This window comes from Parus major, chromosome 3 (assembly GCF_001522545.3).
Source record: "Parus major isolate Abel chromosome 3, Parus_major1.1, whole genome shotgun sequence".
In the NCBI taxonomy this organism is placed as follows: domain Eukaryota; kingdom Metazoa; phylum Chordata; class Aves; order Passeriformes; family Paridae; genus Parus; species Parus major.
Genome location: NC_031770.1, coordinates 92,541,775 through 92,557,014, shown reverse-complemented (window position 1 = coordinate 92,557,014; position 15,240 = coordinate 92,541,775). Strand labels below are relative to the sequence as shown.

Below are 15,240 nucleotides of genomic sequence, written 5' to 3'. Positions count from 1 at the left end.
ACCTACAAGACATAGAAAGATCTATCTCAGTCAGATTGACTGGTGATGTAATAGAGATGGAAATAGGGCTTTTATACAACTGGTATGCCTTCATATGTTTCAGACATTCTCACATCCAGAGAGCTCTTAAGGAAGCAATAGGGAGGCTCATTTTACAGCCCAAAGCACCAAGGGAATCTCATGTCTCTACTAATAATATTCTGGAGTTTACTTCTCCTCATTGGTCTTCTAAGTTACTGATTATTTTAAAGCTTCAAACTTTTCTAAATAAAAGATTTGAAGTGTCTTCTGACATTTAATTGCTTCCCATGTGCTTGGTGTTGCTGGGAAAAGAAACCCCACTTTTAACATAAAAAACTGCCTTTTTAAGGAATGAGATTTTTCTTTTATTAAAATACTGCATATTATTAAACTGCATATAGGCTAATGCTTTTCTTTTGCCTTTATATCACTCCCTTATTGCGTATCAGGCTGACCTCAGTTTTGGGAGAATCACTTGGTTAGTTCTAAATATAGCACTGCATCTGCCCTTAAATAGGACTGGAGGGGCAGTAGCCTTTAGAGAGGGGAATTATTTGTTTTCCTCGGGCAGTGTTTGCTAAGCTGGAAAAGGCTGGTCTTCCTCTCTGCTTTGCAGTTTTTCTACATCTTTTGGTAAGTCCATTTTCTATCCATGTTTTTCTTGTACAGAACAATGAGAGTGATTGTAGGAGGAGGTTGGGTGCTTCCCAGTAAAAAAAAACAACTTTTCTCAGGGAAAACAAACAGTAAGTAGGACACAAATTGATTAATGAAGAGAAAAGCAAAACAAAAACATAAAGTAAGGTTGTTTTGTCCTGTGCATAGTTTCCTTTATTGTGCATTCCATTTCCTCTGTTTCTTTCTGCATATAAAAGAAATTCATGGCTTTATTCGTATGTATGCTTCTCCAATTACACAAATATTGGCAATGCCACTTTCTTGTGAGCTTATACCGTATGATTTTTCTGAAGTCTGTGTGTAAATAATTAAGCATAAAACCATACAGTAGCTGGAAAAACTATTTGACCTGTTGAAGAATGGGATGTAGCTAGGTCAAAAAACAATCTGCTTTTATTTTCTGTCTGCCATGCTTTCAAGTACACATTTCCAGAGGATGTGTTTCTGGTGTCTGTGCTGCTCTAAGCTAAGTGATATGTTCTGTGCCACATGAAAATTCCTGCTAAATACCACTGATAGAGTCTTGGGAAATCCAGTTCATGCTCTTGGAATTATGCATGTGTGTTGATAATGCCTATGAGCTAATAAAAGTATCATAACAAAGGATAATGATTGTTGGGATGATGGGAAATTATTTTTATCATCTCATTGTCCAACACTTTTAGCTGTCACATTGAAGGTAGATAATACACTTGCCAAGTGAAAGGAAGACTTCAAACTTTATCAGAACCTGTTTGGACTCTGTGTGTTTGGGATGTTAGAGTGGCAAGGATTCAAGTCAATGTGGGTAAATTTAGCCTCATTTAATTCCCAGTCTTGTATGATCATGAATTCATAAGGTAACATCCACATTAGTACCCTGTCTGGGATGTGTACTGTTCAGCTTCTATCAGAGACAGGGAAAGAAAGTCAGTTTGGAAGCTCCCACTCCTTTCCTTCACGAGAGTCACAGAAAATGCAAAGTTACATTATTTTATAGACTCACTAGAATACAGGAACTGGTGCTTTCCTCCACAACAATTACCTTGCTGGAGGGAAGGGTACCCATGACTCTGCCTGCTGCTCACCTCCACAGAGCAAAGGTCCTGACTTGTGGATAGGACTGTGACCACCCATTATATATTTCAAATTGCCTCCACACTAACTGTTCTGGCCAGAGTGTGAAGCAAGCCATCTGGGGACTATTACAAAGTGAAGGTGCTCATTCTAACTAACCATAGATGTGCTGTAGCCAAATGATTGCATTAAATTGCTGAGTCTACCTGTATGTCATTGAAAACATATGAAATTAATAAAAATGATAGGCAGATCTGTGATGGCTGGTACTGTCAGCTGCTTGAAAATGTTGCTTTGCTGGATATTCAGATATGTAGAAATAGAGAACTCAGTTTTTTTAAAATTTTATTTTAATCTTAAATTGTGTTTAATAAAAAAAGTAATGCATTCGTTGTGGGGGATTATTTCACTGTTTAAAATCAATTGGTGAATTGAGGAAAATACTATTCCCATGAAAAGGAGGTACGATCAGTAAACATAAAACCAACTATGATGTAGCTAAAAGAATCAAAGAGAAAAACACAAAAGGTGTTCAAACTTGCTGAATGATGTCTGGAATTCAGCAGAGTAAGCAAGTGGGAATTCCATATAATTTTTTATTTTTTAAATGATGAGAATTTGTGTTCTGTTATCAAAAAAGCTAGAACTGAATTCTTATGCAGCATGAACAAAATATTCATTGGAAAGACTGAAACATCTTAAAATGACAGTATATTTGAGAAGGTTTTTTTATTCACAAAACATAATTTTCTGTGGAACATCAAAATATACACATGTGTACAGAGAAAAAAGACTAGAGAGACATATTAGAAATTCTGTCAAATCAGTTTTTTATCACATTAGTTTCTTATCAAAATGGAGAAGAATTAACCAGATCCTCTGCATCCCATTCTGTTAAGACTGCAGTGTCTAGAACTGCATAATGACTCAAGGTGGTTTTACAAGATTTCCACCAAAGGCAGTTTATGGGAGAAAATGATAATATGCTATTAAGTCTACAATCTCTACAGCATGGATATAACCATTTGGAAAGGATCACATATTTTTTTGAGGCAATATGGGAATTCTTTATACTGGTCATCAGGAGCAACCAATTAATAGAAGGTGGCATTTTATTCTATCTTTCACTGTGGTATGTAGGTGATATGGATTTAAATATATTTTATCAATTAAATATCAGGGGCTTTTATGCACCATAAAAGTAAAAGTTGGCAGCTTCCTGAAAACACTTCACTTTGAACAATGTAGAGAACAGCTAGCAGAACAAGAGACAGACAGAGAAAAAATGTCTAAGTTGTGGGAAAAACAGAACAAGCCCTCAAATAAGTGCAAATGGTCAAAGAAATTTCTGGAAACTCGTGGATAACTTTTGGCACTTCTGCAGAATGCCAGGAACAGAGATGAGCAGAGAAGTGCATGTTGCATGGTACAGCACTGACAGGTCAGGCTGAGAAAATACATACTGTACAGTGCATCGCTCATGACACGAGCCTTGTGAATCTGGGAATGCAAGTTGTCTATCTATGGCGAGTGCAGCCATGTTCTTCTTACCATGGCATTTGTCAAGCCATCCATCAATTTAGTTGGTTGTGTGCCTGCTCTCTGAGGCAATGTAAATGATCATGCTAGAATTTACTGCTTGTCCTTTAAATCTTAAATTAACTCACTTATCAGACTAACAATGTTTATATCAGACCCTTGGCTTCTCTGCTCAAGAATGTGTCCCCTTGTCACGTGGCCCTAGATGATGGCTTTCTATTCAGATCAGTATTACTGTGCCACAAAACTATGCATATCCTGACCTGGGAGCTTGGCCTTTTACTCACGGTCAAGTAAAAGTTGTAATATACATGGTACAAAACATGAAGAAATACATGTTTATGTTGAATAGTCTAGTTCACCTATGGTTTATGCCATTAGTCCCTAAGGACATTTTGGTGAAATAAAATACAAAGAAATATTTTTCTTTGTATTTAATAGTCTTGTGAGTGGTTTGTACAGAACATAGATTAGTACACTTTAGGTTCTTTTGATGTCCTCAGCATTTACAGTCATAGAAACAAATAGGAAAAATAGTAATAATAAAAAGAGAGGAGTACAATGGTGCTGTATTGCACTAACCATGTAAAGGTCAGATGAGACACCAAATGTTTTAGGATCAGTCTTTTTCCTGTAATTCTAAGCCTTTTTCTTGAAATCCAGGGCTGTTCATAGGATGTGCATGGATGTAACTCAAGGGTTGTTTGTGACACACAGGCCATGTGTTTCAGCAAGGCCTCCAAAATTCTTGCAGTAGAACTTGGTAAATAAAACTTGAGATTTACTTTTTTAATTTGTTATAATTAGTCAGATAATTAATTTGTCTTTTTCTGGATTTAAGCTTTGTTGTTGTTGTTGTTGTTGTTATTGGGCTCTCAGTTTTCCACTGGGATTTTTTTCTCCCCAGTTTCTCTGCCAGACCACTTCCTTCATCTTATTTTTGAGTCAGTTCTACCAATTCACTTACCAGTGTAACTAGGTCTCCAGACACAGTCATTAATAATAATTCATTATTAACTGGGGTTAAGCTGTCATCAGTGTATCACATTCTCTAACTTTCTTAGTGGTCATTCTCTAACTTTCTTAGTGGTAGGTTGTCTAAATATTAGAATATATTTCAAATATCTCATATAAATGTGTATCAGTGGAAAACTGGTAAAACTGTCAACATATTGTTCCTAGGAATACAGTATAAGCTTCTTTTATCAGGAGCTCAATACCCTATATGCTGCTTTTACAGTGGGACTTTGATTTTGCTCTTCTGATACTTGTCTTTTCAGTCCTATTAAGTATTAAATACATACTCTGCAAACGTTTTTGTAATTAGCTGGTGATTATTATTACATTTGGAATTGTTGCCAGGCAGCTCCCCTCTGTGTTAACAGAAGGCAAAGTAAGACTGGCTGCTAACAAGCTCAGTGAATTTCTTGTATGAAGGCTGTGAGAGGATGGCTACACTTATTTCCATACTAAAGGTGTTTGGGTAGTGTGAAAAATATATGAACCCAAATTTGAGGAGTCCTGGGTGCTGACAAATAGAAGAAGATACTCTAGTTAAAATGTAAGTTTTAGATTTAGTGAAAAAAGCTGGACTGTAAATAGCAATGGTGTTTTCTCCTCTCTCAAAAATGAAAATAACTTAGACTCAACCATCCAGATAAATGGGAATTTCTCCACAATCCTTATAAAGTGGATCTCAGTGTGAACTATATACATAGCAAAATTTACATTGCATGTTGATAAATTCACAGAAATATTTAACATGGCCACATGTAAACATGAGTAGTGCCGAACAGTGGAGTGACCTTAATCTGTATCTGTCTTTTGTACCTTCATTTAGGCAAAAAAGGCTAATTAAAAATGGGAAAAAAAAGGAAAATTGTACCATTAATTGTCCAGTTAACATATGAACTAATGTGGAAATCCAGTGTCATATACACAATAGTCACAGTTAGCAGGAGGAAAGCCAGTGTTTGATGTCTGCAGATGTAGCATTACATCATGTACAGATATCAAAACTAGGAGAAGCCAAGGCTGCTCATGGGTCTGTGCAACTCTACTCATGTAACCAAGACATTGTGCCATATGATGAGTTAATAGGTGCATGAGGGATCCATGTCAGCTCAGTATTGTATGAGGGCATCTTACTAAGCCAGCATCTCTGTGAGGTGCTGAACTAACTTGGGTCATGCTAACTTTCTTATTTCTCTATAAATGTGTCAATATATTTCTTTAATGCCCCCTAGTAATGCTGTAAAACTGTTTAATTTTTGTTTTGCAATGTCTTGTGCTTTGCATAGAGCTCTCATTACTGAACCTGTGACTTGTCATTCTTGTATCTCTTGAGAAAGAGCAGAAAAGGTAACTCTAAGTTATGCAGAAGATGTAGTTATGAGGTGCTAAATTGTAAAAATCTCTTTAGATCTCTGAACATTTTAAAATAGGATGTGACTTCTATTAAATATATGCACTCTTTACCCCTTAATTTTTCTTGGAAAAGTAAAAATAGCTGATATGAGAACATCATAATTTGGGAGCAGCTCACTCTGCCCTTGATAATCTGCAAGTAAGAATCAGACACAGCTACAGCTTTTCACTCTATTTCACCAATGACTAGCATTTCATTTGTTTTAATAAATACTATATGCTGGAAACGTGGTGTATACTGTCATTTTAACTTGTTAAGTGTTTTTTCTAAATGAATTTATAAGACGTCTATTCAAATCCCTTTGAGTTTTCATTTGATATACATCATGAAGATGCTTATTTATGTGACTTTTTGTTACAAATTTGGACTTTTGGTGTGGGTCTGAGGCAGGTTCTTCTTGGCATGGTCCATGTCCAGGCAGGGCCAGGCTGTGGGAAGCTGGAGACTGGTTTTGCTGTGTCATTTCTGGGGCAGAAACTGATGTCCCTGGGGACTGACATAGGGTCCTGGGCTATGGGCAGGGTAGGAGGAACTCTGGGGGAGGCTGGGCTGGGACAGTCAGGTCCATTGCTGTCCTTAGGATCCTGACACACTCCTAATGTGTTCCCTGGGTGAGCTGGTGTTGCTTCACTTGCCATGGGTGCCCTGAGGTGGATCCCAGGCCATGCCTCAGCCTGTGCCCTGGGTGCTGGCATGGAGCTGGCAGCCTGCACCCTATGGGGAGTGTGACAGCAGGGATGCTCCCCTCAGCTTTTAGCAGGGTATTGGATGTTACTGCAGTAATTTACCTGACTAAATCTTCATCTGATTTATAGATTTATATTGGGAGCTTGCTTCTGTTGTCACCAAAGTGTAGGTGCCTTGTGGGGGAGGTTTTAGCTGTTCATTTGTGACCCCTCACCACTGTTTGGGATAAATGGCACACGAGTAGAGAACCCCATACCTAACTGAGACTGCAGTTATACAAGATGGCACCTACTTACAACATGGTTCATGATATTCCTCACTTTTTCAAGAAGTTGTCATCATATTTCTAATGAGCACAAAGGCATGCAGACACCTCTGTGTTCTTTTAATGATATGGTTGGTAATCTGCTTAACTCCAACTCAGTGGGAAACATGCTCTATCCCCCCCACTCCTTCAGGAGCACCCTGAGTGTTTCTTAAAATCTTCTATCCAAATACTGATCAAAAACTATGCCATGCTCTGGAAAAAGTGTGCAAGAAGGAAACCAGAATGATTGATAGTCCAGAAAAAACCCACAAGGAAAGATTGCATGAGCAAGCTTTGTTGAATTTAAACAAGACCACAGGAAAGAAAAGTAAAGAAAATCTTCAACAGGCTCACAAAAGTGAGCAAATAGTGTCTATTTGTTGTCATGGTGAATTGGACAAAACATAGGGAGCATAAATTGCCAAAATGGAAAAAGTGAAAGGTTTGAAGAGCAGAGAGCTGAAATGTCGAACAATGGCCAAAAACCTGTCAAATTTTCATCCCTGGAAATTTCTCTGGAGGCATTAAATGACATCTGCAAAGAAGGGGAAAAATGATCTAGGGAAATATCTTTTACACTATCATCTATGATTCCATAGCTCATACTGTATGACTGATAAGATACAGCCTGAGGTACCCACATGTGTGGCTGATAGCTCTATTTGTCACAAATTGGTGCAATTTTATACATTTGGACATGTTCACACACATGTCTACATATCAAAAAATATCAAACCAAGGTGTCTGAAATATATAGCTAAATGTGTGCATGGCTAAATATATGGCTAACTTCACTCTCTGCAGGAATTACTGGTTGTCACAGAGGAATTATGTCTTCAGTAGCAGTGCCATTTTACCAGAGGAGGCACAAGCACTTTGATCAGTCCTATCGCAACATTCAAACAAGATATGTACTTGAGGAATATGCAGCAAGAAAGTAAGTGACGTGTTTTGGGTAGTCAGTTGTTAAAAACAAGAAACTTACCTTTCCTCTCAACCCCAAAAAAAGTGTGATTTCTACAGAATGATAGTTTTGCACTTCATTTCATTGGCATGCTCCTTGTCTATAGTCTCCCACCAGCATAGCTAAACTTCCTAGCAGCATTGCAAGATACCTACACACACCTTGTAGCTTAGGATCTGTCTTGTTTGGTACCTCTGAATTGAAAATTCTTCCTTGTAGGGTAAAATTGAAACTATGACTTATGAAAAATTACTATGAAATTTATTGTAAGTCACAGAAACAGATTTTTACCCATTCTTTCATATGACATGATGATATTCCTTCTCCTGAAGTTGGCTATAACTATAGTTTTTGTCATTTGATTTCCTTTTTTTAAACTTAAATGAAAGCTTAATGCTTCTCATTTGAAATCTGAGAATTTTAATCAGAAAATGCACATTCTTTGTATGGTTGGTTGTGTGCCTGCTCTCTGAGGCAATGTAAATTGTGAAACTTTGTATTGTGATTGCTTCAGAATCACCTTTCTCCCTCCTTGGTAATTAACATGCCTACCTGGCTGGTCCAGATTCCCTTATGAAAGAGGACAGTTGCAGAAAGTTCAGTGAAATATAGAAAAGCTTACTTAGAAATAGACATTGCTGTGGGGAATCTTCATGGTTTGTGTGTTAGACAGGCCAGTACCCTTGCGGTTCTCTGAAATGCTACCATTACACCTGAATGATTGAAGGCTGAAATAAATATAAATTTAATAGAATGAAATAAAACATCTAATGATCCCCTGTGACAGATGATAGGCATTAAGCCCTTGAAGGACAAGTGCAGTCAATGAAGATGCAAAGATTTCTCACTGAAAAGTGCTCAGTCGTGGCGTTCAGCTCAATCAGCTCAAAGTAATTTCTTTGACGTTTGTGAGTTCATGTTTTACCTGAATTGCTGGGTTATAACAATGTCTCTTATATTTGAAGGGCTGCTTCCAGGCAGGCTGCTTATTATGAATCATCTGGCTTGGGCAAAACAACGTGTAGGCTTTGTGCCAGGAGGGCACGCACCTTGGCGCATGAAGCAATGCAGGAATCCAGGAAAAGGTAAAGCTCTGTTGGTCCAGTCTGACCTGTGTAGTGGCTCTGGTCCCAACTCTTTTGCCAGGGCTCTTTTCAGAGTTGACAAGACTGGAGGCTTCTCTGTCACTGTTCTTCACTAATCTATTTTGGCTGGAACACTAAATGACTGAGTGTCACTTTCAGTCTCATATTTCAACCCAGAGTTGTTCCCCTGATCGCCACTCTGACCCTTGAAAACAGCTTTAAAACAAAAATAAATTAGAATCCATCTGGTACCCAGAACTCATTCTGAACAGAACCACTCCACTATTCCTAAATTTCTAATTTGCATCAATTTAAACGTTTTAAATTCTTTCCTGAATATCAAAAGGGATATTACTGTCATGTCTCAGTTGACGCCTTGATGAGAAGTCCCAGAGTAACTGTGCTGATGACAATATTCCCCTTTGTGAATTTCACTGTTTCTGCTCTGCTTTGCTCTACAGTTACTGCACTAAAGACATGGAGGATTTATATTAAAGGAAGGAATTCTGTCTTGTTTGTAGAAAATATGTTGTGCAAATCATATACATCCATTTGGTTCTGGTAATTGGATTGGTTTGAAATATATAACCTCAGAACAGAAATCTCCAGGAAAATAAAATAATTTTGTTTAATTCAGGTTTTCAAAACTGTTTTTTATTTCAGCAATATTAGAAAAAATGGCAAGATATGGCTGGTATTTAAAGTAAAATGAAATGGTACAAAGAATTTTTTAAGCATCACACAAAAAATATCTTGATTTGCTGAATTTCATGGAAGTTTTCTTATTTGGGTTATGCTTTCAGACTCTTGCCATGTGTTGACTATATTGACAGTAGAAATTTCTGATATTCAATACCTTCTTTTGTCCAGGGAAGGAAAATAGTAGCATAAGCTGTTTACTGAACCAGCGTGAATGAAGGAAACTGAGATAGCTCCTCCTAAAAACATTTATGAGTTAGGGTATTTTTAGGAATTCTGAAAAATTTATGGAGTTAGGTCTTCAGGGAGCAACTCATAAATTTGTCAAAACTTTATATTTTCCTGTTAGTTTCTATAATATTTCCTGCTCATCCTCGTCAAGGGATAGCTTTTTTTTTTGCATGCAACTATTCATCAAATCCTTGTGAACACCATGGTCTGTGTCTTTCAGGTGAGGTCAGGTGATACGGCCCATGGAGCTGGAACAGCTCTGAGGTTCTAAAACTTCTAAAGCTAAATGTACTCTGTAAGCAAGGCACAACTTTTAACAGGCTGTGAACAGGCACAGAACTTGCTGTCACTCATCTGCCTTCTTGTGTCCATGGAAATGAAAATCACGGGCCAGAAGGAGGCCAGGGAGGTTCTTGATCTTGGTTACCAAAGGACAGTGGGGAACCATGTCCATGCAACCACAGCAGAAGTCAAGACTTAAGAGCCATGGCCCCACAAATACAGGGGGAAAGAATATGGAGAAAATTCACAGGATCTCACATACTCAGGGTACACAGATAGATGCTAAGAATGATTCCTAACCTAAATTTTGCATCCTACTGGTATGGTCTCAGAGCCTTTTTTTGCCTGATGTGTATGATGTGTATGATGTGTATGATGTGTATGAGTGTATGATGTGTATGATGTATATGATGTGTATGAGTGTATGATGTGTATGATGTGTATGAGTGACAAACTTAAAGCTTCACAATGGTTACCTGATTTATTTTCTTGTCCCACAGGAGTCATGAGCAAAAGTCTCATGTAAGTGATGAGAAAAGAATCCGTTTTGCCAGTGAGTTGTCTGCTTTGGAAAAAGAGATTCACACAGCCAGGCACCGTGCTCGAGAGCATCTGGATAAACTTGCTGTGCAAAGAATGGTACCTGCAGAATCTTTTTGCAAAAATTTTTCCTATGTAAAAATAATTACAAGATATATGGAAATTTAGGCCTGTGTTTTAAATATGAGTAGTTATTAAGCATCTTTTTGTGAATTTAAAATTAGGTCTCCTACCCCGTTTGAGGCTGGTGACAGATGCTTCTTTTCTTTTCCCATATTTTAATAGGTAGAAGAAAATATGGCTTTGGAAAGACATATCATTGAAGAAACAATAAGTCGAGCCCCTGAAATTCTGGTTCGCCTGAGGTCTCACACTGTCTGGGAAAAGATGTCTGTGAGCCTTTGCTTTACTGTACAAGGATTTCCAACCCCTGTTGTACAATGGTAAGAGACTGGCCTTTCATAGTCCTCTAAAAATGTTGTTAAGCTTTTTTCATTTGAAAGTTATGCCATAGCTGATAAGTGTCATGCATATAATGGCTTTGTTAAATCCCCTTTATAATCCTCCTAGATGTGCTGGATCGTAGCAGTTGATACTGCAGTGGAAGGAGTGGGAGGAAAACTTGCTGAGTGGCCCCGTGCAATGTGAGAAGCAAACTCAAGCATTTCAGAAGGCTGACAGTGGAAGGCATTCCAGTCTTTCTGGACATTGAGTTTCCTGTACACAAAGTAGCAAATGGCAAAATACACAGAACTCACAGGCTTCTTTCTAAGCCTGGATAGACATGCACAGCACCACTGTTGTAATGGGCTTTATCTGTGGTCACATCGTGTTAGCTTCTGTTGAGGAGGACATAAAGGTCCTTGCAGCTGCCCTCCTCCCTGGGCAGGTGCTGTCCTGTATATATGGAAACTTCAGGCTGCACTGTAAGGACCTAACACAAGACATAATTCTGTTGCTGCTCCCCATTTTTGTGCTGAAGCATTTTACTGTGGTGCAAGATAAAGTTTGCTTCCCATCTTGTGTCAGGACTAGTGGACTTGAAAGTTCAAGCCCCATGCTGTCCTCTCTTTACTTTTTTTCCTCATCTTCTCAACTGAGTGCACATCTCTTTCCACTTCCTTGCTGCTACGATGGTCCTGCTTTGCCTTCACGGCCCAATATGTACCTATCCATACATACTGGAAAATACTCCTTGCAAATAGTGAGAGTTCAGAAAATAGTAAATGGTACCTTGAGATGAATAAATAGTTGCTGATATTTATGAGTTTTATTTTTTTCTTGATTGTCAGGTACAAAAATGAGGAATTGATTTTTCCTGCAAGTGATCCAACAAAGTATAGAATTGAAAGCAAATATGGAGTACATGTGTTACATATAAACAGGTAAATCTTTCTGGAGAATACAACAGATTTTTTTATACCCTATACAAAGTAATTTATATCAAATACAATTAAAAATTCACATAAACACTGAATCATTAAATTCAACACACTTTTCTGTTGGTATTCACTTTTAGGCTGGAGAAGGTTTACTGAGTATTAGATTATATTAGATTTATTAGATATTATTAGATATATTAGCTGTATTAGATATATTAGATTATATTAATATTATATTATGAAAATGAAATGCTAAATTAGATATTTGTATTCATTAACTTCAGCAATCTACAAGATATAATAAGAAGAGGCAAGTAGCTGAAAAAATGGTAGTTCCTTTATTTATTAGAATTATGTCTTCTCAACATTTGAAGTGGACGATTTTATGTTCTTGTCATGATGAAACTCTTTTAGATAAACAAAATTACAGCTGGACAGGGCAGGGATACATAGCTGTATTTGTTTTACTATATGGTAGGTTCTACTTACTTTTTAATTTCCTTTTTTTTTTACTTCCAAAAACTAAGGAAGTGTAAATTACTTTTTTAAAGTTTCTAATTTATTTAATTTTATTTTTCCAAAATGTTAACTTTGTGATATAGAACATGCTTGGTATAACAGCTTCCCATAAACTAATCCCATGCTTTCTGAAACAAATGAATGGTTACATGACTGCGTGACTTGATGTAAGCTTTTTAAAAAATAGAAAAACCCAAATAAAAGTGATGACTGCAGTATTTAAAAAGAAAATTAATATTTAGAACAGAGACCCAAACCCTTTTAATTTCTCCAGAACATGAGCATCAGCTGTGCTGAAACAGCTGGAATGTTTGTGGCTAACTCTTGGCTGGCCAAACATTTAATCTTCTATCCTGTCTCCATCTGTCAGCAGTGGAAGCAGCCCTGAGCACAGCCTTGTGGCACGAGTACAGAAAATAAGTGCATCATTCCTTCTGCTTTTGGGAAAAACTTCTTGCCTTTGTCATCCTGCAGCCAAGTCCAGCCCAGCTGTCAACCTTTTCATAGCTCAGGATGGGAGAAACATATCCCTGTAGAGAGAACCTGGCAGCAAGAATCACCAGGTTGTTGCTTCCTAAAATGCTTCAAAGGCACCCAGTCTTCTACCCCCAGGCCATGGATAACTTATTAACTGCTCTCTGTATCCATGAAACCTGTCCATACTGCTGTTTCTTCCCACCAACATTACTTTTGAAGACAATCACAGGAGGTTAAAACATAAAATCAGCTTGTCCTTTTGCATTCCTCTCCCTTTTAGCAGGGAAATGGAAAACTCTCTCCTTTGTCTGGATATGTGAGTGCCAGTCAGGAGATGAAACTTTGGTCACTTCCTGATGGTGAGTGATTGTGACTATTTCCCTTGACTTGCCACTACTGAGGAACTGCTTGGCCAGTCCAGATGCCAGTTTGTAGTATGGAGGTTCCCTTGTGACATTTTGGGAGTAAATATCTTTTAGAAGAAATGAGAATCAGTGCTGATGCTGCTTTCTGAGCACGTGTAACCATCAGGCTGAAGGGTAATAATGGCTTTCATGCCTCTGGTGCTTTTTATCTCTTTTCTCTGTGGTTTTCAGCCATGTAGGCATAAACAGCTTTGGGAATTTAAGACCCAGCTGTATTTCAGGCAAGTTCAGACATATCACAGAGTCATTTATTGGCACGCACTCAGGTTTCCCCATCCCATGTCTGCTAGTCCCAGACCTATATGTACTCATGCAGACTCCCTCACATTCAGCCAAGCTGCCATCTTCAGACACTCTTTCTCCATTTCTCTTTCATTCTGTCTGGCAGTGTGGTCTTTTTTGTCACCTAAAGATTCCTTGCTGCTCTCCCACAGATATCCCTTCTACACTTAAAATATTACTGGGGGATGGTTATGATTTATACAGTTTATTAAATTAGAATTTCTAATTTAAATATTTTTTCTTTATTACTAATCCATTTTATTTCAAAACTTGATCATCAGCTGTATTTTCTGTCCTAAAAAGAAGAAAATGGACACACAGGAAATGGAAGAACATTTTGCTAGTGCATAATTAACATTAAGTGTATCTTGTATTGAAAGAAATAGATATAAAGATAATGGTTAAATTATATAAATTATTAACGTTTTTATACAAATATGTCAATTAATTCTGTATATTCCATTAATATCTTTGTGAACTTATATTTTGTATTTTATGAATAATTTGTTCTTCTGGGAGGTGGAGCCACTGGGAGTTTCTTCCTATCCACTTTTTCTCTTGTGCTCTTCTCAGCTGTTCATATTAAAGTGCTGAGCTGAATGTAATCCTATCCACAGCCGCTCAGAACGGCCTTGGAATTTCTTGGCTACTTTTCTAGCACTTCAGCGAAGCCCAGGGAGTGAACTTTTTCCTTCTGATGCAAGTGTGATATTTATTCCCGTGAGTATTCCCTGATCCCAGTGGAAACATTCTTGAGGCAACGAAACCTTACCATCACCTTGTTGTCTTAAAGTAGTAACTGGACACAATTTCATCCCCCACTGTTTGCTGCTCTCCAGAACCCATAAGCCTATACAGTACTGAGATAATTTGAATTTCTCTGTCTCATATTTTTTATGATGCAACATTCTCAATTATCACATCTTCTGTGTGCATTCAGTGCTATTATGATCATATAGTGTCTTTTCCTTGCTCCTTTTAAACTTCTTCAAATGAGAGTTTGAGCTCAAGATCTCCCTTGAGCAGTAAAGAAAAGGAGTTTGGAGTTCAAGTCTATTTTTTGCACATCTTATAATTATAGCAGAAGTGATATGCACTGGGGTAGTGGTTCATCCCATCTTTCAACTCTCATCTGATAGGTTATTAGGAGGAGACTGTGAGGAATCCTTGGAGGAAAAGCTCAAGGTAGTTGAAATGAATCATACATGTCTGAGAATGTGCTGGTTTATTTAAAATGTATTTTTTATCCCACATAATTTAACTGTGGATAGGCACATATTACAAGAAAAGATTTCTGTATCAGTGATAGTCAAAATGAGGGCGGTCTAGCTGTAGAGTATTTTCCATTTTAGTGAGTATCTAAGTAATTAACAGCTGTAACATTTTTAACTTCTTAGTTGCTACTGCTTGTTTAGCAACAGAGTTGGGCTTTTTTGTTTCTTTGTTTATTATGATGACTTATTAAGTGGATAAATTGGTTTTATTCAGCTGTGGTTGACTGTAATATTCCCGGCTACATTGGCTGGTGCGTGGAGGAGGCAGCAGGATACTCCTGCCTGGGTTATTGCTGATCCCAGCCCTCAGTGAGCGGGAGGCTGAGCTGAGCTGAGCTAGGCTGAGCTGGGCTGGGCTGAGCTG

General features: G+C 37.8%; 1 protein-coding gene across 2 annotated transcripts in view; it reads left to right on the top strand.

Moving 5' to 3' along the window:
- The first annotated feature begins 552 nt into the window (after nucleotides 1–552).
- The window catches only part of MYOM2 (myomesin 2), a 76,542-nt gene continuing 61,854 nt past the window's right edge, over nucleotides 553–15,240 (top strand). For both annotated transcript variants that reach the window (XM_015623198.1, XM_019006183.1), the window contains exons 1-6: nucleotides 553–654; nucleotides 7,521–7,653; nucleotides 8,646–8,765; nucleotides 10,478–10,616; nucleotides 10,803–10,960; nucleotides 11,810–11,902. In XM_015623198.1, coding sequence (XP_015478684.1) covers nucleotides 7,547–7,653; nucleotides 8,646–8,765; nucleotides 10,478–10,616; nucleotides 10,803–10,960; nucleotides 11,810–11,902 — 617 coding nt within the window. In that variant the 5' untranslated portion in view covers nucleotides 553–654; nucleotides 7,521–7,546. The remainder of the gene's footprint in view (nucleotides 655–7,520; nucleotides 7,654–8,645; nucleotides 8,766–10,477; nucleotides 10,617–10,802; nucleotides 10,961–11,809; nucleotides 11,903–15,240) is intronic.